This window comes from Saimiri boliviensis, chromosome 19 (genome assembly GCF_048565385.1).
Source record: "Saimiri boliviensis isolate mSaiBol1 chromosome 19, mSaiBol1.pri, whole genome shotgun sequence".
Classification (NCBI taxonomy): domain Eukaryota; kingdom Metazoa; phylum Chordata; class Mammalia; order Primates; family Cebidae; genus Saimiri; species Saimiri boliviensis.
This window is the reverse complement of record NC_133467.1, coordinates 38,574,191-38,598,428: the sequence shown is the minus strand read 5'-3', so window position 1 is coordinate 38,598,428 and position 24,238 is coordinate 38,574,191. Positions and strand designations below refer to the sequence as shown.

The 24,238-nt window shown below is 47.7% G+C and overlaps 1 protein-coding gene across 3 annotated transcripts in view; it reads left to right on the top strand.

The window, feature by feature from the left end:
• TUFT1 (tuftelin 1) overlaps nucleotides 1–21,618 on the top strand; it is a 41,956-nt gene extending 20,338 nt beyond the window's left edge. For 2 of the 3 annotated variants that reach the window (XM_003941927.4, XM_003941926.4), the window contains 10 exons: nucleotides 1,354–1,440; nucleotides 1,972–2,061; nucleotides 4,213–4,278; nucleotides 8,019–8,132; nucleotides 12,471–12,599; nucleotides 13,115–13,209; nucleotides 17,624–17,729; nucleotides 18,522–18,605; nucleotides 19,791–19,891; nucleotides 20,692–21,618. In XM_003941927.4, coding sequence (XP_003941976.3) covers nucleotides 1,354–1,440; nucleotides 1,972–2,061; nucleotides 4,213–4,278; nucleotides 8,019–8,132; nucleotides 12,471–12,599; nucleotides 13,115–13,209; nucleotides 17,624–17,729; nucleotides 18,522–18,605; nucleotides 19,791–19,891; nucleotides 20,692–20,755 — 936 coding nt within the window. In that variant the 3' untranslated portion in view covers nucleotides 20,756–21,618. The remainder of the gene's footprint in view (nucleotides 1–1,353; nucleotides 1,441–1,971; nucleotides 2,062–4,212; nucleotides 4,279–8,018; nucleotides 8,133–12,470; nucleotides 12,600–13,114; nucleotides 13,210–17,623; nucleotides 17,730–18,521; nucleotides 18,606–19,790; nucleotides 19,892–20,691) is intronic. The other variant, XM_010329687.3, reaches the window with a different exon arrangement.
• Nucleotides 21,619–24,238: the final 2,620 nt, after the last annotated feature.

The window sequence follows — 24,238 nt, the reverse complement described above, 5'->3', positions numbered from 1 at the left end:
CAGGAGACTACAGTTGGCCTGTGAGCAACTTTGGTGCAGCCTGGCCCCAGGCAAGGGGGCGGACTGGATGACTGTACGAGGGGCCTGTCCACGGTCCATGTTTTGCTGCTGGCGGTTGTGGAGGGAGGTGGGAGGTGTGTTAATGGAACTTACTATTTTCCTATAATGGGTTCATCCTGATGGAACTTATTTATTTATTTATATATTTTTGGTTTTGCAGAAGACAGTCTTCCTGTGTTGTCTGGGCTGGTCTCCAACTCCTGGGCTCACGCAATCCTCCTGCCTCAGCCTCCCAAAATGCTGGTATTATAGGCATGCACCACCCCAGCTGGCTGATGGAACTTACTTTTTAAAAACAAAATGATTTGGCCGGGTGCAGTGGGTCATGCCTGTAATCCCAACACTTTGGGAGGCTGAGGCAGGTGGATCACAAGGTCCGGAGTTCCAGACCAGCCTGGCCAATAATACTGAAACTCCATCTCTACTAAAAATAAAAAAATTAGCTGGGTGTGGTGGTGGGCACTTGTAATCCCAGCTACTTGGGAGGCTGAGGCAGGAGAATTTATTGAACCTGGGAGGTGGAGGTTGCAGTGAGCCGAGATTACGCCACTACACTCCAGCCTGGGTGACAGAGCAAGACTCTGTCTCAAAAATAAATAAATAAATAAATTTAAAAATTATTTTTCTTATTTCTCTTTATTAAATAAAACAGCTTTTTGAGGTATAATTTCCATATCATATGATTGATTCAGTTACAGTTCAGTTATGTGCTGTGTAACAACGTTTGGGTCCGTGACAGACTGCATATATAATAGTGGCCCCATAAGGTTATCATACTCCATTTTTATTGTATTTTTTTCTAGGTTTAGATACATAAGCAGTTACCATTGTGTGATAATCGCCTACAGTATTCAGTATAGTAGCATGCTGTGCAGGTTTGTAGCCTAGGAGCAGGAGGCTACACCATACAGCCTAGGGATGCAGGAGGCCATGGCATCTAAGTCGTGCGTGTACACTCTGTAATGTGTGTACAGGGGTGAAATTGCCTAATGCTGCATCCTTCAGAATGTATTCCTATGATTAAGTGATACATGATTGTGTATATGTGAGTGTTTATGCCAATATAGCTGTATAGCATTTAGCTAAATTTATCGCATTAGGGTAAATTTCCAGAAGTAGAGTTGATAGGCCAAAAAGTAAACATATTTTTAGGTCTTCTGATCTGAATCACCAAATTCCACCCAATAAATTGCTGGCAACAATTTGCCCTCTCACCAGCACCGTATGACGCTGCCTATTTTTGTATAGTTAATTTAATTTGAGGTTTCTTAACCAAATAGTGTTTTCTTTCAGGTGTACTTGAAGGGGAGGTCTGGAGACAAGATGACCCACGAGAAGAATATTAACCAGCTGAAGAGTGAGGCCCAGTACATCCAGGAGGTGGGCCCGCCTCCCCTCTCTCGCAGGGCCTGGGTCATATCTCTAACCCTCACATTTTTTTGGTTGCCTTCTTTTGTGGATTCTGGTTTTTCCCCTTCTTTTTCCTTTATGTCTCTGAAATGCCACCCTGCCCTCCCGTGTATTACATATCACTTTTGACCCCCCATACCTGATCCATGAATCCACAAATACAAGTACTGTGTGCCTAGCACTGTCCCCAGCCATCCTATCGAAAATTACGAGCCACCTTTCACAGCATTTCTTAACTCTCTTCCTGGCTCATGTTTCTCGTTGGCACTTATCCCCACATGACACATGACACATTTTGCTTCGTTGTCTTTTGTGTTATGTGTCTCCCCAACTAGAATGTCAGCCGCAGCCGCACTTGACCAGGGTTCCTCCCTCCATCCTTCAGCCAGTACTTAGGACAGTGCCTGACTTGTAGTGTGGGCCGGGGACGGGGCAGAGTTGTGTGAGTTGGTGTGCTCTTTCTCAACCCTAAAGCTCAAGTTTCTTGCCCTCCCCTCCCAGGCCAGGAACTGCCCGCAGAAGCTCCGGGAGGATATAAGTAGCAAGCTTGACAGGGACCTCGGAGATTCTCTCCATCGACGGGAGATACAGGTAATAGGAAATGGACCACGGTTGGGTTCCCACAGAGGAGGTGGGGTTGTGCCGGGCCATTTACCCCGTGTGTGCCGAACCTAGCACCCCTGCTGGGAATGGAGAATGTAGAGGTGATGCTGGCTCCTCTAACTCACAACCTAGTTAGGACTCTCCAGTCAATGAGCACTTAGATTTACACACGTCAGCTTAAGCATAAGTACACCTCCGGAAATACCGTACAGAAACTGAACTTAAATAAATTAAATATCATCAGTTGCGAGCAAAGCCTCTTATCTATAAGGATTCTGTGATCAAGCTTCTTATAGTAGTAGAGTTTTTTTTGTTTTTTTTTTTTGGTTTTTTTTTTTTTGTTTTTTTTTTGAGACAGAGTTTCGCTCTTGTTACCCAGGCTGGAGTGCAATGGCGCGATCTCAGCTCACCGCAACCTCCGCCTCCTGGGTTCAGGCGATTCTCCTGCCTCAGCCTCCTGAGTAGCTGGGATTACAGGCACGCGCCACCACGCCCAGCTAATTTTTTGTATTTTTAGTAGAGACGGGGTTTTACCATGTTGACCAGGATGGTCTCGATCTCTCGACCTCGTGATCCACCCGCCTCGGCCTCCCAAAGTGCTGGGATTACAGGCGTGAGCCACCGTGCCCGGCCAGTAGTAGAGTTTTATAAAGCAGACAATCACCTGTAAATCCACACTTCCATAAGCTGATCTTGCTTAGTTTGGGTGAAACCTGTAATGTAAATGGAAGTCCTTGCCCTAGCCTGTTATTAATCTTGTATATAGTTATGTCTAGCCTGGGACGGGAAGCTCCTCAAGGTTAGGAGTTCACCCACCCCGACCCTGTGTCTGTATCCTCACCTTTCCACTCCCTCCAGGTCTGGGGCGTAGAAGGCATCAATAAATATTTGTTAGACTGAACAAATTGGATAAGCCTTTTCTGGGATGGATAATCCTGGGATCCTGCTTTTCAGCTTTTCCAAAACTCGGGGACAGAAATGTCCTCAGGAGAGCAGAGCAGAGCTGCCTATCACAAAGAGTTGTGACTTTGCCCTCATTTTTTTTTTTTTTTTTTTTTTGAGATGGAATGTCGCTCTGTTGCCCAGGCTGGAGTGCAGTGGCGCAATCTCGGCTCACTGCAGCCTCACCTCCCAGGTTCCAGTGATTCTTCTGCCTCAGCCTCCTGAGCAGCTGGAACTACAGGCACAAGCCACCACGCCCAGCTAATTTTTTTGTATTTTTAGTAGAGATGGAGTTTGACCATATTGGCCAGGCTGGTCTTGAACTCCTGACCTTGTGATCTGCCCACCTAGGCCTCCCAAAGTGAGCCACCATGCTTGGCCTACTGAGTTGTATCCTTTATTTGCATTTTGGTTCTGGCAGGCTGTCTTGCACCAGCAGCAGCCCCTGCCTTCATTCCCTTGAAGGGAACAGTGGCCCAGCAGTGGTGAAAGGAAAGTTTTTTGTCTTGAGAATGCACTAGGCTTCTGTGGTGGAACATTCCCTCATTTATGCCTTGTCTGAAGGTAGGCCTTTTCGTGCCTGAGCTCACTTCTGCCTAGTGAGAGCGGCTTTTGTCAGGTGGAAGAACTTAATGTGCTCAGGGACTGGCCCAAAGTCTGGCCCCCTTGTTTGCAGGAACCAGCTGTCATATGGTAATTGTCAGGCTTTGGGTCAGAAAGAATTGAAAAAGCTGCTTCCCTTTGTGATTTTTGCTTTGTCAAACTTTGTCAGGATCCCTGGGGGCAGGAAAACCCTTTGTTCGTGGCAGGCAGCTGCTCGTATTCCCTGGCTAGGAGGAATGGGCTCCACCTATTTTTCCACCTGCTGAAAGGTTTTAGCCTGAGGTTTTTTTCATCCTCCCTGCAAGACTAGGGTATTCCCTCTCCAGGCCACAGACATCTCTCCATCCCCTCTTGTTTCTGTCTTCTCGTGGAACACTGTAAATCTCTTATTCTTTCCCTTCCTTCCCTCTTCTTCTCCTTTCCTTTCTTCATTCCTTCTTTTTTCTCCGTCCCTTTCTTTTTCTGTCTCCTTCCCTCCTGTCTCCTTCCTCTCACTCTCCAGGTCTTTCTAAGATTTGAGTGTTAGGAGAATAGTATTTCGAAGTTGGTTGCTTTCAGGTGTTTTAACTACCAATTTTATTTGTCTTTGAGCAGGTGGTGCTAGAAAAGCCCAATGGCTTTAGTCAGAGTCCCCCGGCCCTGTACAGCAGCTCACCTGAGGTAGGTAACAGAGGCCACCTCGGTGCTCTGCTTAGCCAGGGGCGGCATCGCCTCCTCCCCATCCCTTTGTTTATTGCTTTTTCTCTCTCATTAAATACAAGAGTAGTAGTTGACATAAAAATGGAAACAACAGAGAAATAAAAAGAGTGAAAATTCTCCTTCCCCAGTCTCACTCCTTCCAAGTATCCACTGTTAACAGATTGAAGTGGGTGGATCTTTCTAGGGCAGTGCTTCTCAGCCTCAGCTGCTCATTGGAATGGCCTTGCAAGCTTTAAAAGATATGATGCCTGGGTCCTCTCCCTAGAGCTTGTCATTTCATTGTTCTGATCAGTGGCCCAGGCATCAGGACATTTAAGAGCTCCTCAGGTGATACTAATGTTTAGCTGCAGTTGAGTGCCAGTATTCTAGAGTATTTTTATGTACCTAGACAATCATTTAAATACCATGTATATGTTATATATACACCATATGTACAGATAAATATACGTATATAACATACATGTACTTTTCTTAACTATAAGATCATAGTAAATTCATTATTCTTTGCTTTTTTTTTTTTAAACTAAAGAGTATATTGTAACTTTCTTTCCATGTCAGTACACATAGATGTACCTCATTCTTTTGAATAACTGCATAGTATTTCCTTCCATGGCTGTACTTGACTGATGGACTGACTGATTGACAGAGTCTCACTCTGTCACCCAGGCTGGAGTGCAGTGGCGATCATGGCTCACTGCAGCCTCGACCCTGGAGTTCGCGCAGTCCTCCCACCTCAGTAGCTGGGACTAGAGGGCATGCACCACGATGCCTGGCTAATTTTTGTAGAGATGGGGTTGCCCAGGATGGTCTTGAATCTTGGGCTCAAGTGATCTGCTTGCCTTGGCCTCCCACAGTGCTGGAATTATAGGCATGAGCTACTGCACCCGGCCTATTTTAAAATTTTTATTATTATTATTTTTTGAGACAGGGTCTCCTCATGTCATCTTAGCTGGAGTGCAGTGGTGCAAGCATGGCCCATTATAGCCTCGACCTCATGGCAGGCAGTCCTCCTGCCTCAGCCTCCTGAGTAGCTGGGACTATAGACATGTGCCACTACACCTGGCTAATTTTGTATTTTTTGTAAAGACAGGGTCTCACTATGTTTCCCAAGGCTCATCTCAAGCTCCTGAGCTTAAGTGATCCGCCCACCTTGTCCTCCCAAAGTTTTGGGATTACAGGGATGAGCTACTGTCCCTGGCCTCCGTGACTGTACTTTATTTTTTATTGTTTGAGTTGGAGTCTCACTCTGTCGCCCAGGCTAGAGTGCAGTGGTGTGGTCTTGGCTCACTGCAACCCGCCGCCTCCTGGATTCAAGTGATTCTCTTGCCTCAGCCTCCTAAGTAGCTGGGACTACAGGCATGAGCCATCATGCCTGGCTAATGTTTGTATTTTTAGTAGAGATGGGGTTTCACCATGTTGGCCAGGCTGGTCTCGAACTCCTGACCTCAGGTGATCCACCCACATTGGTCTCCCAAAGTGTTGAGATTACAGGCATGAGCCACTGTGCCCGGCCACCATGACTGTACTTAAAAAAAAAAAAGTTTGTCATTATCTTTTTTGTGATCATATACAAAACATGCATCTTGTAGAAAATTTGGAAAATTCAGAAACACAGAAAAGTGAAAGAAGAAACAAATGTCACTTGTAATCTACTCAGATAAAAGCCACAGTGAAATTTTGTCTTTCCCTGAATGCAAATACATGTTTACAATATTGATGTTGTACAGTATGTAGCATTTCTTTATAATTTTTTGTTTCTTTATTTGGGTATGTTTTTGCATTGGGTGTTTTTGGTCCTCAAGCATAGGTTGAATCAGATCCACCCATTAGTTCAGGGGGTCCTGTCAAGGCCTCTCCCTGGTTTTAGTTTTTTGGGGTTTTTTTTTTTTTTTTTTTGCCTCTCCACCTCCTGCAAGAGGCACTCACTCTAATGAATTCAATATATGGCTTTAAATGTGCCTGAAAACGTTTTCAATATACATGATGAATTTGTGCTATATCTTCTTTTCTCTTTGTTCTTTTTTTTCCCTGGCACCACATTTTTAGGATCTATCTATATTGCTCTATCAAAATCTAGTTCATTGCTTCTGCCTCCTACATACAGTTTTATAACCTAGTTTTTTTGCTTCATATTATATCATACGATGAAATAATGTTTTCATGAAAGTTTTCCGTGTCATTAAACAATCTTAAGAGAACACTCTTTGAAAAAAGTGCATAATAGTTGTGTTTCAGGAGCCTTTTTAAAACATTTTCACCTGGCCATTGGTTCAGGTGAGGATTTAGGGAAATCGGGTAACTTATGACACCTAGATTTGGAATGCTGTGATTCTAACCACTTGCTTTAGATGTGCAGTTTGGACTTTCTCCTTCCTTTGAATCACCATATTTGGCAAATACATTGTTGGCAACAAATTACAATAATACCTGGTAATATCTGTTTGGCCTCTTTCTTCTCACAAGCTCAAAGCTGTACCGGATGTTATCTTACCTAGTTTTGAGGCAGCCTGTAAGGCAGGGTGTGGTAGGGAGTATACTCACTGCTTCACAGATAAAGAAATGAAGACCTGATGATAATGCAGAAACTGGGACCTTGTCTCCCTCCTCCCAACCAAGAGCTCTGAGCTCTGGTTTGAAGGCATTGCTGCTTCCCACTGTGCAAGATGGGGAGAGATTTTTCTGTCAGACTCACAGGGAGCTTGTAATTGAAGTGTCTGGTGCCTGTGCAGCAGAGATGGGGGCGAGACCCTACATGTCTGCTCATCCCTAACCACCGGCCCACGATTGGGTGTGTCTGGGAGAGATTGAGCAGTTACCTCAATGAGACACCTTTTTCTACATTGAATCAGATTCCTGGACTCATTGCATGCTTTTGCCCTAAACCTGGCCATCCCTCAGTAACCATTTGTATGCTGCTTTCAGTGCCAGAAGCTGAGAATGGTAAAGGCTGTGCTTTTAGACCACTCCCTTTGTGATGGGTGTGACACAGTCCCTGTCCTGTGGGAACTGGAGTCCAAAGGGGAGCGTGGTGTCTGCTCTCAGAGAACTCTAGGCAGATAGAGGGAAGCAGGACGCATACCCCATAGATGGCATGCACACACTCGCCAAGAAATCGATTGGTGGATGCATACGTGAAATATTACTGAGCATGTCCTAAAATAATTGGGTGTTTTGAGGTTAACTTGGCTTTTTTGTTTTTGTTTTTGTTTTTTTTTAGACAGAGTTTTTGTTCTTGACGCCCAGGCTGGAGTGCAGTGGCGTGATCTTGGCTCACTGCAACCTCCGCTTCCTGGGTTCAAGTGATTCTCCTGCCTCAGCCTCCTCAGTAGCTGGTATTACAGGCATGTACCACCATACCTGGCTAATTTTTTGTATTTTTAGTGGAAACGGTTTCCCCATGTTGGTCAGGCTGGTCTCGAACTCCTGACCTCAGGAGATCCACCCACCTCAGCCTCCCAAAGTGCTGGGATTACAGGTGTGAGCCACCACGACCAGCCAGTTCTTTAGGGTATGAAGGGGTGTCATTGCGTAACTCAGAATTTTTGGTTGCCTAAGGTAACTCTCCCCTGGTGTGATGATAATTCTTTTGTGAGGGTGATCTGAATGAGATGATCCAAACCAGTGTGTGGCTGGGAGGGGACCTTTTCTTACCAAGTCAGAAACTTGATGGCTTCCCTTTCCCTTCCTTGCTCTGGCCGCAGGTGGACATCTGTATAAATGAGGATGTCGAGAGCTTGAGGAAGACTGTGAAGGACTTGCTGGCCAAGCTTCAGGAGGCTGAGCGGCAACACCAGTCAGACCGTGCGGCTTTTGAGGTGAGATCTGGGATTCGGGGAGAAGGTACCCTAAGGGATGGGCTACTGAATGCAGCTGCCAGTGATGTCTCAGCTTGGACTTCCTGTCTCTCTGGCTGAGTGCCACAAACTGGAAAGGCGAGGCTGTGAAGCCTGGAGCACTGGTCTGCTTTTCCCTCCCCTGGACATTGGTACTATTTACTGTCAAAGGCTGGCCCATAGTTCAAAGGTCAGCTTGGGATTCCCTGCTCTGATGAATTTGAGGGTGGTGCCCATCTGGGGCAGCAGGTAATTCAGAAGTCGTTTCCGTCTGTGCTGTGGTAAGAATCCCTGGCTCTAAGGCTCCATGCAGGCAAGGACTGCTGCTGGCGTGTCACCCCCCAAGTCCCCAGTGTCTGGTGCAATACCTGGTATTAGATGGGTGCTTCATAAATGTGGACTGGATGAGTGACTAAATCTGTGTTGTTGTAGAAAGAACTGCACCCAAAGAGTCAGAGGATTTGGGCTCTAGACTCAGCTTTGCTATGCAGAGTTTTGTGGTCTGAAATGAGTATCTTAAGTTTTCTTTCTCGTTGGAGACAGGGTCCTACTCTGTTGCCAGGTTTGAGTGCAGTGGCACGATCTTGGCCCACTGCAACCTCCACCTCCCAGACTCAAGCCATCTCCCACCTCAGCCTCCTAAGTAGCTGGAACAACAGGTGCCCACCACCACGCCTGGCTGATTTTTGTATTTTTTGTAGAGACAGGGTCTTTCCATGTCGCCCAGGCTGGTCGCAAACTCCTAGGCTCAAGTAGTCTGCATACCTCGGCCTCCCAAAGCTCGGGGATTATAGGCATGAGCCACCACACGAGGCCCATGGGCAGTTTTCTAACTGCTCTGTGTGAAGTTAACCATCTGTTACCTGCTTTTCTTTTTCCACAGTAAAGTATCCTTTGTGTCATAAATATGTTATGCTAGGGTTATATCCTGCCTAGGCATGCTGGGAGCCGGTAGAAAGAAAGGCCAGCCCGAACTCTTCTTTTTCATGGAACCGAGAAGGAGAATTTCTGAGAGGAGGGTTGGGGGTGAAGAAGAAGGGCACAGAGGATGCTAAACTGCTTCTGTGTTAGCTGAAGTCTTATTTAAGCAAGTAGTTTAATCTCTCTGAGCATCTGTTTCAACTTTTGGAAAAAGGGTGAATGAAATACACTTTACAAGTTTGTTGTGGAGATCGAGTGAGGTAATATATGTGAGGATACTTTATTATTCTGAAGGCTTTTAGCAATATAAAATAGTCTATGTTTTTCTTTCTTTTTTTTTGAGACGGAGTCTTACTCTGTCGCCCAGGCTGGAGTGCAGTGGTGTGATCTCGGCTCACTGCAACCTTGGCTGCCCGGATTCAAGCGATTCTCCTGCTTCAGCCTCACGAGTAGCTTGGATTACAGGTGTCTGCTACTGTGCCTGGCTAATTTTTTTGTATTTTTAGTAGAGACGGGGTTTCACCATCTTAGCCAGGCTGGTCTTGAACTTCTGACCTCGTGATCCACCCACCTTGGCCTCCTGAAGTGCTAGGATTACAGGCATGAGCCACCGCACCTCGCCTAAAATAGTCTACATTTTTCTTAGCAATCAGTTTAACAAGCAGATTTTCCTATTGTAAATAGCTTGGACTTAGGGTAATATTAAAATTAGTTTGTCGTCTCAGAACAAAGTAGCTGTGTGGTGAAGGGCTGTGTTGCATCTATTTCAGGTTCTACAATTTGTATAATTTCATTGATGATGTGTCAGTTGGTGACCAGCTGTTTCCTACCTTTTCCAAGCAAAACAGGAGGAAGGAAGGTTGAGGCTGTCGTACTGACCAGGTTGTGAATTTTGGAAAGAAAATTCTGCATTGAGAAGCATTATGAAGTTGTAGAAATTATAGAAATACTTGCTGGTTTTAATCACACATGGAGGAGTCTGCTACTCTGGATTTCAAAAGTGCCATGACAGCTGTAGCCCACTGCCCAGAGGTTAGAAGAGGTTATTTTTCTTAACCGCATAGTATGCAGCACCACCTGCAATAGGAGATGCTTCTTGCTGGACACTGTGGCTCACTCCTGTAATTGCTCAGGAGGCCGAGGCAGGAGGATCCTTGAGCCCAGGAGTTTGAGAACAGCCTAACCAACATAGACCTTGTCTCTACAAAAATGAAAAAATTAGCCCGGTGTGGTGGAGCATGCCTGTGGTTCCAGCTACTTGGAAGACTGACGTGGAAGGATCTTTGGAGCCCAGGAGGTAGAGGCTGCAGTGAGCTATGATTGTGCCACTGCACTCTAGCCTGGGCAACAGAATGAGGCCTTGTCTCAAAAATAATAAATATGATACATAAATAATTTTTTTTTAAAGGTGGTACTCCTCAGGTCATTCCTACTGTTGGGCTAAGTTGGCACATCTGCTTTTTTTTTTTTTTTTTTTTTTTTGAGACAGAATTTCACTCTTGTCGCCCAGGCTGGAGTGCAATGACGTGATCTCGGCTCACTGCAACCTCCACCTCCCAGGTTCAAGCGATTCTCCTGCCTCAGCCTTCTGAGGTAGCTGGGATTACACATGCCTGCCACCATGCCCAGCTAATTTTTTTTTTTTTTTTGTATTTTTAGTTGATATGGGGTTTCACCATGTTGGCCAGGCTAGTCTTGAACTCCTGACCTCGAGTGATCCACCCATCTCGGACTCCCAAAGTGCTGGAATTACAGGCATGAGCCACCATGCCCGGCCACCTTTTTATAATTAAGAGGTTACTTTGAGGGCAGGGTTGGCTGGAGCCACAGAGACAAATACGGAAGGAGAGTCTGTATTTTTTTTTAACCTTTTGCTCTGACAGTGGGGTGCAAGAATTGGCCCATGGCCTTGTTAACACTGTGCTCTGAGCTCACATCAACCTGGGCGTAGTGTTTATGTACAGAAATGAAAGGCCTTACTTTTAAGCTCCTGCCTATGGGGATGGGCTCTTTCAGGTTAATGCAGGTCATTTGAGGGCTTGTCTCAGTTTTTCCTACTGAATTGGACTCCCAATTTTCTGAACCTAGGGGTAGGAAGGGCCAGATGACCAATTACCCTGAAAATAACTTGCCATTAAGCATGGATTTCCTGTTCTACTGGCCGCTTGCTGTCAAGAAGGATTTGCAGTGAGAGTGAGTTTGCTCTGGACGGGGCTGGCGTGTAGCATGGACATGTCCCATCACACATCACCCTGTCCTATGCTTTCTCCGCCCTGGTTCCGACCTTGGGAGGGGCTGGACAAACTGGCTGCTGGTGTTCTGTTTTCCCAGGGCTGGCTGGCTAGGCTTTCCAGAAGTTACCTGGATTCTTTTTTAATAAATGATGAGCATTCAGTGTGAGGTACCTGGGAAGCACTGACATGGATGGTGAAGTATCTGGGTCCTAGCACTGGCTGTCATTCACTAGCTGGGTAACCTTGAATAGGTCAGTTGGCCTTTACTTGTGACGGGAGAGGGTTGGATTAGATGAATGTCAGTTCCGCTCCTGATTTCTTCGAGTCGTTACTGCATACCAAGTGCTGTGGGAGCTCAGGTCTATGCCATCATGATATTGACAGCCTGCTTTGGGTACACACGGTGGCTGGGCAAAGTCTGTTCAGTGCCATGGGAGGGAAGGCCATGTGTCCCTCGTGTGTCCTCTCCCTGGGCACAAAAAGGAAGGGCTTCTCCCCCAGGCTCGGAAGGCTCCCTGGAAGACGGGGTGAGACCTGAAGGATGAGTGGGAGTTGGGAAGATGCAGGTGGGAGGGAAGGAGGCAGGTTCCTTGCTTTCTTGTTCTAATGCTCTGCTTCTGTCCTCTCCCAATTGGTTTCTCACCTCCGATAAAAGTCAAGTTCTGCCTGATGTTGTAGTACCCCTTCCAGTTGTCACGTTGGCTGTTGCGTGTGGGCTCTGCAGTATTGCTGGAAGTGAGAATGGGGAGGCGTGGAGGGGACAGAGGGAAGGACCCGTAGGTATCCTCCCTGGGATTATTTGCTTTTGAATTCGTAGAAAGCCACAACATTGGGTTAAGCTTGGGTAATGGTGGAGGGTTCATAGGGATGATGAAGGAGTCACCTACCTGAAAAGTGGTGCTTATGGGTTCCAGGTGTCACTTTAAAGTAGACCTCAATCCACTGTGAGCCAGTTAACCCTGGAAATAGACTCACTCTGCCGGAGTACTGAGGTGGTCCTGCACAGCAAAGGGAAGGTGGTGCTATGCCCATCTGAGTCACCACCTTTATCCTGTCACAGCTCCAGAGCCACCCAGGTTCCTGGGTTCTTTTCTAAGGCTCCCCCCCCCACCATATTTGCTCTTTTTTCCCACACCATTTAACATATTCCTGCCCCATGTTTTAGGTCACACTCAGCCAATACCAGAGAGAAGCAGAACAGAGTGATGCGGCGCTTCAGAGGGAGGAGAACAGAGCGGAACAGAAAGAGGCAGAAGTCGGAGAGCTGCAGAGGCGCGTGTTAGGGATGGAGACGGTAATTGGGGTCTTGCTTGTCAGTGCCTGGCCTCCTGGGCTGAAGTGGGCTGCGGGTGGATGGAAAACGGGTGCTGAGACGCTTCTCTTCCGAGCGTCTCCGCAACAGCACACTTTGGCAGCTTCCTTTGGCAAATCCCTCGGAGTACCTTTTAGCCTTCAAGGAATTAGCCTCCCCCTAACTAGAGCTGAGCCCATTTCCCCGTTAGGCAGATTCCTGCACAGATGCCCCTTTTGAAGACCTGGTTTCTCAGGGACTGGCAGCCATAGCTGGCGAGTGGGCCTGCGTGACGCAAATCTGGCTTCTGCCTCCGGGCCTCTGGGTGAGGCTGAGTGAGAGTGGGAAGGGTTCTCCCCAGCAAGGGAGGGCGCCCCATCAAACCAGCTCATCTTGCTGCTCTTTGGCAGCCGTCCAGGCCCAGCAGGGGCTAAGTCCCAGCCTGGTGCCCATCTCACCCCAGACGCAGAAACTCTTGCCATCTTCTCATCCCAGATTTTCTTTTGTGGCCCCCACAGGAGCATCAGGCCTTATTGGCGAAAGTCAGGGAAGGGGAGATGGCCCTAGAGGAACTTCGGAGCAGCAATGCTGACGGCCAAGCAGAACGAGAAAAGTAAGGGCTCGGCTCTTGTTCACTGTGAAGTTGGGTTGCAGGGAAGGGAGGGCGGGCGGTGCAGCCTGTAGCTCCTGTGGTGGCTGGGTCTGGGGAGGAAGCTGGTGCTGATGTCAGATCTTCCAGCTCTGACTCACCGCGAGCTTGCTCAGGGTGGAGCCCCACCCAAGAGATACCGTTTGGAAGGCCGCCATCTCCAGGCAGTTCATTTTCCATGGGGTAATAACCTAAAGAAAAGGCTTTCACAGTTTGAGAGCCAAAGGCAAGTGAGAGCTGGCGGAGCCTCTGCTGTTGCTGTGCGTCATTCCACAGATTAAGGCAGGGGATATGTTATGCCTTCGTTTCTTCTCCACCAAAACAAAAACTGACTGTGAACGATTTGAGGGTAAAAATTGAATAATGAGTCATGCTGATGAAAAATGGAATGAGCAGCTTCACGAGGAGATACTGAGCTTCCTGTTACTTGAAGCAATTCGGGTAGAAACTAAGAACCACCTGTGAGCCGGGTCCCATAGGTGATCACTGAGATCCTTTCTACCTCCAAGGTGAGATGGTTTGCGAATTCCCTCTTATCAGAGGAAATCGGAGGCCCCGGGCAACCAACGAAACCCACAGAACAAAGATTGTGCCTTCTAGTTCTTCAGGAAGTTGGAAATTATGCTGTTGGCGGTTAATAAATAATACCTCAAATGGCAAATCACGTTTAACATCAGCATTTGGGTTTGATCTTCATTGGATAATTTCGACCTTTTTTGGTTCAACAAGACATTATCCAAAGGGCCTTTTAAGGAATTCCAAGATGAACAGACACAATCCTTGCCCTTCAGGGCCCCTCAGTCTTCTGGAAGCATTTTCTCTCCTTTAGGATAACTTAGATTTGACCTTCCTGGCATGGAAAAACACATGCGTCATCTTGTAGCCTCCTTTCTGACTGGACTTCATATCAGAATTAATATCAGAATTAGTCAGCACTCCGTCCTCAGTGGGGAGGTGCACATGGGCAGAGCAAGACAGACAAAAAGGATTAGATAATCGAAAGCCAGGACCTGGGAATGGCAGTGACAGGTGTGCTGTGTACGTGCCGCTTTTCTAAATAAAAGGAGACTGAAAGTAGGACATTGGAGAGCTGAGGATGGAAATTCAGAGTGTTTGGAGTGTAGGAAGGTTATGGGGTGGCTCAGGTCGCATCGTACCCCAGGCAACGTGCACTCGTCAGCTTCCTCAGGCAGAACTGGGGAGTGATGGATTCTTCAGGGACCCGAACCCCAGGACACCCTCCCTAGTAGCCTGACTAAAAGAAGACTGCTCCCCTACTCATAACACTTCTTACACCAAATATGTGGGTTTTCCTTACCGAGCACTTCTCCAATTCTCAGTTGATACCAGCTGGGCGCCCTGCACTTTAATTCAATTCTGAGACCAGCCAGAGTTAGTGCAGAACCACAGGTTAAGGGCCAGTCCTGTACGACTGCTCCTACTTCAGATGCAGGTAATGGGGTCTAGGGTACCTACACTTCTGTCCAACTTGGGCTTGGTTATAAATTGGGGGGTTTCCATATCCTTTTTCCAGGTTTAATAAGTTGCTATGATGCGTGTGCTGTCATAGAACTCAGGGAAACATTTTACTTATTCATTTATTTGTGGGTTTATTTATTTATTTATTTTGAGATGAAGTCTCGCTCTGTCACCCAGGCTGGATTGCAGTGGTGTGATCTTGGCTCACTGCAACCTCTGCCTCCCGAGTTCAAGCGATTCTCCTGCCTCAGCCTCCTGAATAGCTAGGACTACAGGCGTGTGCCACCATGCCCGGCTAATTTTTTGTATTTTTAGTAGAAATATGGTTTCACCATGTTGGCCAGGCTGGTCTCAAACTCCTGATCTCAAGCAATCCACCTGCCTTGGCCTCCCAAAGTGCTGAGTTTACAGGTGTGAGCCACTGCGCCTGGCCAGCTTTCTTTTTTATTTAAAATTTTATTCACTGAGACAGGGTTTGTTGTTGTTGTTGTTGTTGTTGTTGTTGTTGTTGTTTTCTTTGAGACGGAGTTTCGCTCTTGTTACCCAGGCTGGAGTGCAATGGCGCGATCTCGGCTCACCGCAACCTCCGCCTCCTGGGCTCAGGCAATTCTCCTGCCTCAGCCTCCTGAGTAGCTGGGATTACAGGCACGCGCCACCATGCCCAGCTAATTTTTTGTATTTTTAGTAGAGACGGAGTTTCACCATGTTGACCAGGATGGTCTTGATCTCTCGACCTCGTGATCCACCCGCCTCGGCCTCCCAAAGTGCTGGGATTACAGGCTTGAGCCACCACGCCCGGCCTGAGACAGGGTTTTGCCATGTTGCCCAGGCTGGTCTTGAATTCTTGGGCTCAAGCAATCCTCCCACCTCTCCTTCTCAAAGTGCTAGGGTTATATTCGTGAGCCACTGTTCCTGGCCAACATTTCACTTATTATTACTGGCTTATGATAAAGGATAACATAAAGGATTCAAATGAACAGATAGGTGAGGTATGTAGGGCAAGGTCAGCATGTGCATGCATTAACCAGGCTGGAAGCTCTGAACCCCTTTGTTTAGGGTTGTTATGGAGGTTCATGACATAGGCATGGTTGATTAAATTATTGGCCATTGGTGATTGGTCTCTAGTTCCTATCCCCTGTTCCTTTCCTAGAGGTTAGGAGGAGTTGTGGGGCTAAAAGTTTCAACCCTTTAATCGTGCTTGTTCTTTTTTTTTTTTTTTTTTGAGACAGAGTTTCACTCCATCACCAGGCACCAGGCTGGAGTGCAGTGGCGCAACCTCGGCTCACTGCAACCTCAGCCTCCCGGGTTCAAGCAATTCTCCTGCCTCAGCCTCCCGAGTAGCTGGGACTACAGGCACATGCCACCACGCCCAGCTAATTTTTTTTTGTATTTTTTTTAGTAGAGACGGGGTTTCACCATGTTGGCCAGAATGGTCTCAATCTCTTGACCCATGATCCGCCTGCCTCGGCCTCCCAAAGTGCTGGGATTAGAGGTGTGAGCCACCGTGCCCGGCCCATGCTTGTTCTTTTGGCTAGCCCCATCCTGAAGCTATCTATATGGACCCAAGCCACCAGTCATCATTAGCATATAAAAAGACACTCATCATTCTTGAAGATTCCAAGGCTCAGGAACCAGGGACTGTGCCCAAATATTATAACAAAACATGCTCCTATCACCCCATCCTCAGGAAATTACAAAGGTTTTAGGAGCTCTCTGTCAGGAACCGGGACAGAGACCCATTATATATTTCTTATTATTTTACACTGCCCTTTGGGGGATCTTGGCTGTTTGCTTAGAAGATGCAAAGGAAGCGACAGTGGTTTGGGAATCAGGAGACCTAGAAACAGAACTGTGTGAAGAGGCTTTAAGGAGCCTCAAATCCTACCTCCCTCCTGATATAAAATCCCTGCCAACAGCTTGATGCTGTTGAGTATAATAATCCCTGCTCCAACTGGGCATGGTGGCTTACACCTGTAATCCAAGCACTTTGGGAGGCTGAGGTGGGAGGATTGCTTGAGTTTAAGAGTTTGAGGTCAGCCTGGCCAACATGGTGAGACCCTGTCTCTACAGAAAAAAAATTTTTTAATTGGCCAGGTGTGATGGTGTGTGCCTGTAGTCCCAGCTGCATGGGAGACTAAGGTAGGAGGATTGCTTGAGCCCAGGAGGTCAAGCTGACAGTGAGCCACATTTGTAGTACTGCACTCCAGCCTGGGCTACAGAGTAAGACCTTGTCTCGGAAAAAAAAAAGAAAAAGTAAATCCTAGCTTTTACTCGAATCTTTCCAGTAATGAAGAGTTCATTACACATGAGACTGTCCACTTTCTGAGAGATTTAATGCTAAGAAAGTCTTTCCTGTGTTAAAAACGGCTTCCCTGGAATCATCTACCTATTGCTTCTAGATTTACCCTCCAGAGTTATCCAGAATGACTGGTATCCCTTCTACCCTTTCCGAGCCTCAGTTTCCTCACTTGGACTAGGTGATCCCTGATGATGCTTCCAATGTGATATTCTTTTTTGTGTGTATGTGAGACAAAGTCTTTGCTCTGTCACCCAGACTAGAGTGCAGTGGTGGGTACCAGCTCAGCTCACCGCAACCTCCGCCTCCCGGGTTCAAGCGATTCTCGTGCCTCAGCCTCCTGAGTAGCTGGGACTACAGGCGTGCACCACCATGCTGGCTAATTTTTGTATTTTTAGTAGAGACGGGGTTTCACCTTGTTGGCCAGGCTGGTCTCGAACTCCTGACCTCAGTGCTTCCAATGTGATGTTCTAAGGTGCCCACCACCTATTCTTGGAATCGGGCAAAGGGGATCCTATCTGATGGGCACCTCCCAAGCTCAGGGCTCTTCTTATGACTGGGTAAATAAGTCTTCTGCCTCAGCCTTCTGGCCTTCATCCCCAGGGCTGCTACCCTGGAAAAGGAAGTGGCCGGGTTGCGGGAGAAGATCCACCACTTGGATGACATGCTCAAGAGCCAGCAGCGGAAAGTCCGGCAGATGATAGAGCAGGTAAGCCGGGCTGGTTTGTGACCTGCCCTGGGAGTCACCCCAAGTCTGTGCTCTTATTAGGTTCCTAGGGAGCTTGACTTACATTCACGTACTTCCTGTCAGACATTTATAGCTACCAGTTACCAGGGTTTGGGTTGTTAGGATCTGCTTTTCTACCATCTTTCCCCTACTGTTTTCTCTGTTTGCCATTTGGCCTCTGCTTTCCAGTAGGAAAGGAAGGAACAGGTTAGTTTCTCTTATACTCTGTGAAGAGTGTGGGTCAGTGAGTGCCTGAATCCTAAGAAACTCTGTTATCTTTCAGATTATCAGTCTTTGAGCCTCAAGACTGATTTCCTGCCTTACTCTACCTGAGCTTGAGGGTAGTATACTTAGGATTTGTCGGTTTGCAGAATTGTTTTGAGAGCCTAAGATGTGCTTCATGTCAGCTCCATTAGCATCTGTTTTATTTACTGCTGTTTTCCATTGTCTAGAACAGAGTCTGTCATATAGTAAGTACCGAATAAATAAATCGCGAATGAAAAATAATTTGTATTTTCCAAAGCCAAATGGAATGGGTTTTGAATCATTCATTATTTTGGATTCTCAGGGTGGTCTTCCCCTCACGCATTCCTCACTGCCACCCCTGGGATAATCAAGTTTAATACTGACTGAAATGAAACCTTTGTAGAAAAGCTAATGAAGTCATATGGAGTTGCAGGGCTCTTCTGGCTTCCCCAGCAGCTGGGGTGAAGGCTGGTGAGTGTGTCATGAGTCATTGCAAAATGAGCTCCAGTGTCTCCTACACCTTTGCAGCTCCAGAATTCAAAAGCTGTGATCCAGTCAAAGGACGCCACCATCCAGGAGCTCAAGGAAAAAATTGCTTACCTGGAGGCAGAGGTGTGTGTGCTGGGCAGCCCAGCAGGGGCACGGGGCTCTTGAAGAGAAGGTGGACGTAAGAGGTTATGGAGGGGTCTTTGTCAGGCCTCGCTGCTGCTCTGAAACGAACACCTGGGGTGGTTGCTTGACCTTCAGTTCAGTTGAGAAGACATTTTCTGAGAACCTTCAGGGAGCTGCTAACAATGATGAGAATGATGAGACCCCCCCTCCCCACCCCCCACCTTCAAGGGACATGTCATTCATCATGGTGCAAGCCACAAGCCATGGCTGCAGGGAGGCTAATTCTGACCCTCCAGGCTTTGCAGAGGAGCTGGCAGTGGGGCTGGGCTTTGAAGGAGGAAGAGGAGGCATCCATATCCGTGGAGTCTTTTCTGGGGCTAGATTAGCTAACGAGTTGCCTCCCTAGTCTAATTTCCACTTTGCCACAGGACCCTGAAGATCCCTTGTAGTGGGGGAGATAAATGGGAGCAAGGGTTATTTTCAGGGAGTTTGCAGTCTAAAGTCAGAGGTAAAATGTATGTTTTTAAGAAGACCAGAGAATGCTTTAAAGCATAGCATATCAACCAAGGCAAGTGAATATCTCAACTGAGAACAAAAAATTATATATAGGGGCCGAGTGCAGTGGCTCATGCCTGTAATCCCCAGCATTTAGGGAGGTTGAAGCAGGAGGATTGCTTGAGGCCACGAGCTCAAGACCAGCCTGGGCAACATAATGAGACTTTGTCTCTGAAAAAGAAATTTTTTAAAAAATTAGCCAGATGTGGTAGCATGCATCTGTAGTCCCCGTTACTTTGGAGACTTAGGGGAGAGGATCAGTTGAACCCAGGAGGTTGAGGCTGCAGTGAGCTATATATAATCACGCCACTGCAACTCCAGCCTGGGCAGCAGAGCAAGACCCTATCTCAAAAACAACAACAACAACAACAAAAAAACTGTATGTCGAGGATATATAGGAAACCATCACTATCAGTGTTATACAGAGTTCTGGAGGAGCAGGTATTGGAGGATAAGCACAATCTGTGGTAACGAAGGCGAGGCAAGAAGGTATCCAGGTGGTGGCCCACATGGTGCGGGTGGGGACGACAGCAGCACAAGCACAGCCGGAGAGACCAGAATGCACTACCTGAATGTGACACCCGGAAAGCCAGGACAAGGCCAGCTCTAACCCCTAAGCTTGTGTTACAGAATTTGGAGATGCACGAACGGATGGAACACCTGATAGAAAAACAAATCAGTCACGGCAACTTCAGCACCCAGGCCCGGGCCAAGACAGAGAACCCGGGCAGGTGAGTGAGCGCGCGTAGAGTGGGCCCAGGGAGGAGGGAGGCAGGAGGGACGAAGCTGTGTGGAACCTTTAGTGCTGAGGCAAGAACAGGCCTCTTAAATCCAGCTTTCCTCCCTCCATCTCTAACCAGAACCATCTTCTTTTGTTGTTGTTGTTTTTTGGTTTTTTGGTTTTTTTGCTAATTTTTTTTTTCTTTTTTTCGTGAGACGGAGTTTTTGCTCTTGTTACCCAGGCTGGAGTGCAATGGCGCGATCTCGGCTCACCGCAACCTCCGCCTCCTGGGTTCAGGCAATTCTCCTGCCTCAGCCTCCTGAGCAGCTGGGATTACAGGCACGCGCCACCATGCCCACCTAATACCAGAACCATTTTCTAACCCAGTTAGAGTAGAACTTGTTACCACAAGCCAAAGGCGGTCCGTGAGTGTATGGACCCCCTGAAATGGCGTACAAAATGTCTTTATAACGTTTGCCTATTTCTAGGGAGAGGGTATTTTGCCTCTAAGAGATTCAGAAAAGGACCCATGAACTTGACAAACTCAAAAATCACAGCCATATCCACTTCTCAGTTGTTTAACTGCCCGTCTCGTTTTCATCACCTTTGCTACAAGACACATGTATCATGTCCCAAAGCTTCTCTTAGATGTCACTGATAATTTCTGTTTCAAAGCACTTGGGACCCAAGTGATCAGCCAGCACCGTAGTGTAAGCTTCCAGAGGCAAATGTGGGGCGGAGGCTCTGCGAAGGGTGAGCCACAACACAGCCGTTCCCAGCACAACTCATTGTTTCCAACCTTCTTTTCAGCATTAGGATATCCAAGCCCCCCAGCCCAAAGCCCATGCCTCTCATCCGAGTGGTGGAAACCTGAGCTGCCTGCCTGGAGATGGATGCTGCCATTGCCGCTGCCTCTGCCTCCAGAGAAGCCCACCGCCCCTGTTGGCTGTTAGCACTGACTTTGACTTCCTGACTGTCTCCTGGCTGCACCCAGGACTTAGGGCTCCTGTGTCTCACCATTCCCGAGCTCCTTGCCACCATATGCTGGGCAGGTGGAGCACGAGCACTTCAAGGCACTGCAGCCCTTTGGAAGACATTGTCCTGTGAGCAGGAGCCAGGGCACTGTCTTATTCCTATAGTGACTATTTTTCCTCTGTAGAGAGCCTCCCTTCTGTTGTAGACTGGACTCTGGCTGCCCCAGAAGCCAGGCCTTGATCTGGTTGGCAAAGGTGACAAGATTTGCCTCAGCTTTTAAGCTGGAGACGCAGATATCCAGTGATTGGAGAATGTCCTGGGGGAATGAAGTTCCTTCCACAAACACAGCTCGGTTCTTAGCAACAAACTGTTTTTCTACTTGCTCCACCTGCAGCCTATGCTGGCCTGGCCTCCTGCAGACAGACAGTGGGGCTACCTGGTAAGGCCTGGACAGAGCCAGTGAAGCTAAGCTTTGGGTGGCCTTGTGTTTCTGGGGAGTAGCTTTTTGCAGAAAGATTCTCCAGGACTACAGACAGTTATGTGTGACTTCTCTCTGCTGTGAAAACTCCCAGCGTCTCTTTAGGGATTTTCCCTAAGGACCCACCACAAGGCACACCCCGGTCTTCTCGGCCCAGAGCCTAAAAACTGTTTTCACTGGATTCCACCAGTCCCAGCAAAACCATCGTTGTATGTATTTTGCTAAGTTATTGGTGGTTTTGCTTACATCTCATGACTGATACAATACCAACGTTCTGTAGCCTTCTCTTGCAGTGTTTGGAGTTGCTTGAAACCAGGAAAACTGTTCCCATTAAGGTTGTTAATGCCAGAGTGACACTGTTCTAAATCTTTCTCTCCTTCCTCTACCTGTTTCTTCTCTCTTTCTCCTACAAACTTGATCTGCAGCTCAGGAAGGTAAGTATACTTTCCCTGAGGCTTTGGGGTCAGAGCGTGTGTTGTTTGGAGAAAGAGGCCCATCAGGACTCTTGTGGGGCCCAGATGAGTTCTTCACTAGCTCTTCTGAACCCCTTGCTCCATAATCGGAATCGGTCTTTTATCCTGGATCTGAATGACCCTACAGGTCATCATGTTTGTTTGGTGGTTTTTCTTTTGAGACGGAGTCTGTCTCTGTCACCCAGGCTGGAGTTCAGTGGTGCGATGATCTCAGCTCACTGCAACCTCCGCCTCCCGGATTGAAGCGATTCTCCTGCCTCAGCCTTCCGAGTAGCTGGGATTACAGGCGCGTGCCACCACACCTGGCTAATTTTTGTATTTTTAGTAGAGATGGGGGTTTCACCATGTTGGCCAGGCTGGTCTCGAACTCCTGACCTCAGGTGATCTGCCCACCTTGGCCTTCCAAAGTGCTGGAATTACAGGCTTGAGCCGCTGCGCCTGGCCCATCATGGTTTTCTTTAGGGCTCTTCCTACAGCCTTGAGAAGTAGATAAGCATCAGGGTATGGTATTATAGGAATCAGAAAAATTCAAAACAAATGTGGATTAAGTGTTTAGGCTCTGTGTGGCTCACAACCAGAAGCCTTAAGTATGTGTGTTTCTGTGTCTCAGGACTGGGCTCACATTCTGGCTTTGTCCCTAACAATGCTCTGGGACTTCAGGCAGTTCCTCATTTATAAAATGAGGAGGTCGGAGCAGGTGATCTCCATGTTTCTTCCCTTTCTGATATGTTTGCCTATGGCATATTCTTTGTATGGTGAGTTTAATAAATTATGTTAATGTGTCTCTTGGACCTCCTGGTGTGGTTTGCTTTCACTTTTCAGGGAGGATGAAAAAAAAAATTTTAGTGCCTCTTGAAGATGGGCGCCCTGTTAGCCACGTGTGGGAGTTGTGGTCCAGACATCTCAAATGCCATCATAGAAGGACTTTGTGGCGTTTATAGAGGTATTAGAAGCAGCTCAGCTCCGTAGTCCGAATCCTGATTGTTGGAGGCAGCCCCTAACTTTAGCTTTGACCCTCTCTGGAGCAGTGGCCTTTGTAGGGTCCCTAAGCTCGGCTACATTGTGTCTCATTTGGAAAAGAAAGAGGCAGAGTCCTGTGGTTACAGAGGTAGACCAGCAGCATTCCTCTGCTGAGGTAGACGAGTTAACTGCATGTCCTTTGCAGAAATGGAAAGCACTCTGGAAATGCTGACCACAGCTGTTCAGGGGGGTTCATTTCTGGCTGTCTCTGGGCATCATTCACTTAGTCCCATGATTTTTTTTTTTTTTTTTTTCCTTTCTGCCAAGAAGGCAGTTGACTGCAGGGCCAAATGGGGACATAGCTGAATTTATGTGAATCTTCTCCGGGCCAAAGAAACCAGAAACGCAACACACCCTCATCCCTGGCCTGTTTCCTTTCTCGCTCCTGTTTCTCTCCTTCAGTTGAAAGAGTACGTTTTTCTCTTTTCTTCCTCCTCCTGCTTCTCAGCCAGTTCACACTGCAGGTTTCAGATGCATTGGAAACCTCTTTCCTTTCCAGACCCGGATTTGTCTTCTGACGCCCGTGGCTCTCTTCTGTCCTGGCAGTCTTGTTTGGCATGGGTAGATCTAGACTGTACTTGCTCTCAGAATATTAACAGGGTGGAAGCAGGGTGGGGTTGACCAAGGAGACTGCCAAGGGGTTGCCAAGAAGACTCACAGGGCTGGAGGAATACCACAGTGAGTGTGCTGCCGTACACGAAAGGGAGGCTCCCCGCCGGCCTCCTGTGCTCAGTGGGAGGAACTGAGATTTGAGTTGCAGCTAATGGAGTGGTCTGGAGGCATTCCAGGGACTTGATCCAGGGGTCTAAGACAGTCCTTGGACAAAAATGTGCCTGTGGTGGATATTTCCTGGAGTTCAGTTACGCTACTGTCAAAGGGAGGAGGCGCATGCCACGGGGACGTGGCGGGGAGGGTCTTTGGGAAGGGAATGTCGTCAGGGAAAGATAGTTTGTATCTTGGCGATCTTGTCAATTAGAGGTGGAAAATGGGAGACCCACAGAGAATGAGATAGCGCTCAGGGCCTGAGGACGGGTGTGGTGAGTCAGGCTCTCCCGGCTTCAGTGGCCTGTTTATTGCCTATGCTTTGTAATTTTTAAGCCAACTCCTCTGTGCCGCCTTAATATTTTGTGGAGGGAGGATAGAGTCTGATTCCCTGGGACCTCTGCCATGAAAGGCCTGTTTCTTTGAGCTGGGTGTTGAGAGCTGCTCAGACATGCAGCCGTCATCAACAGCCTCCTGTAAAGCTGGAGCGTCAGCCCAACGTGGGAGAAGCAGCAGGAGCACCCTGCCCCCTGCACAACTGCCCATGTCTTCCCCGTCTTCGTCTGTTCCTTCCCCTGAACAGAAAAGAGCCTGGCGGTGACACAGCATTTCAAGCAAATGGTGCATTGGAACTTTTTTCAAACTTAAG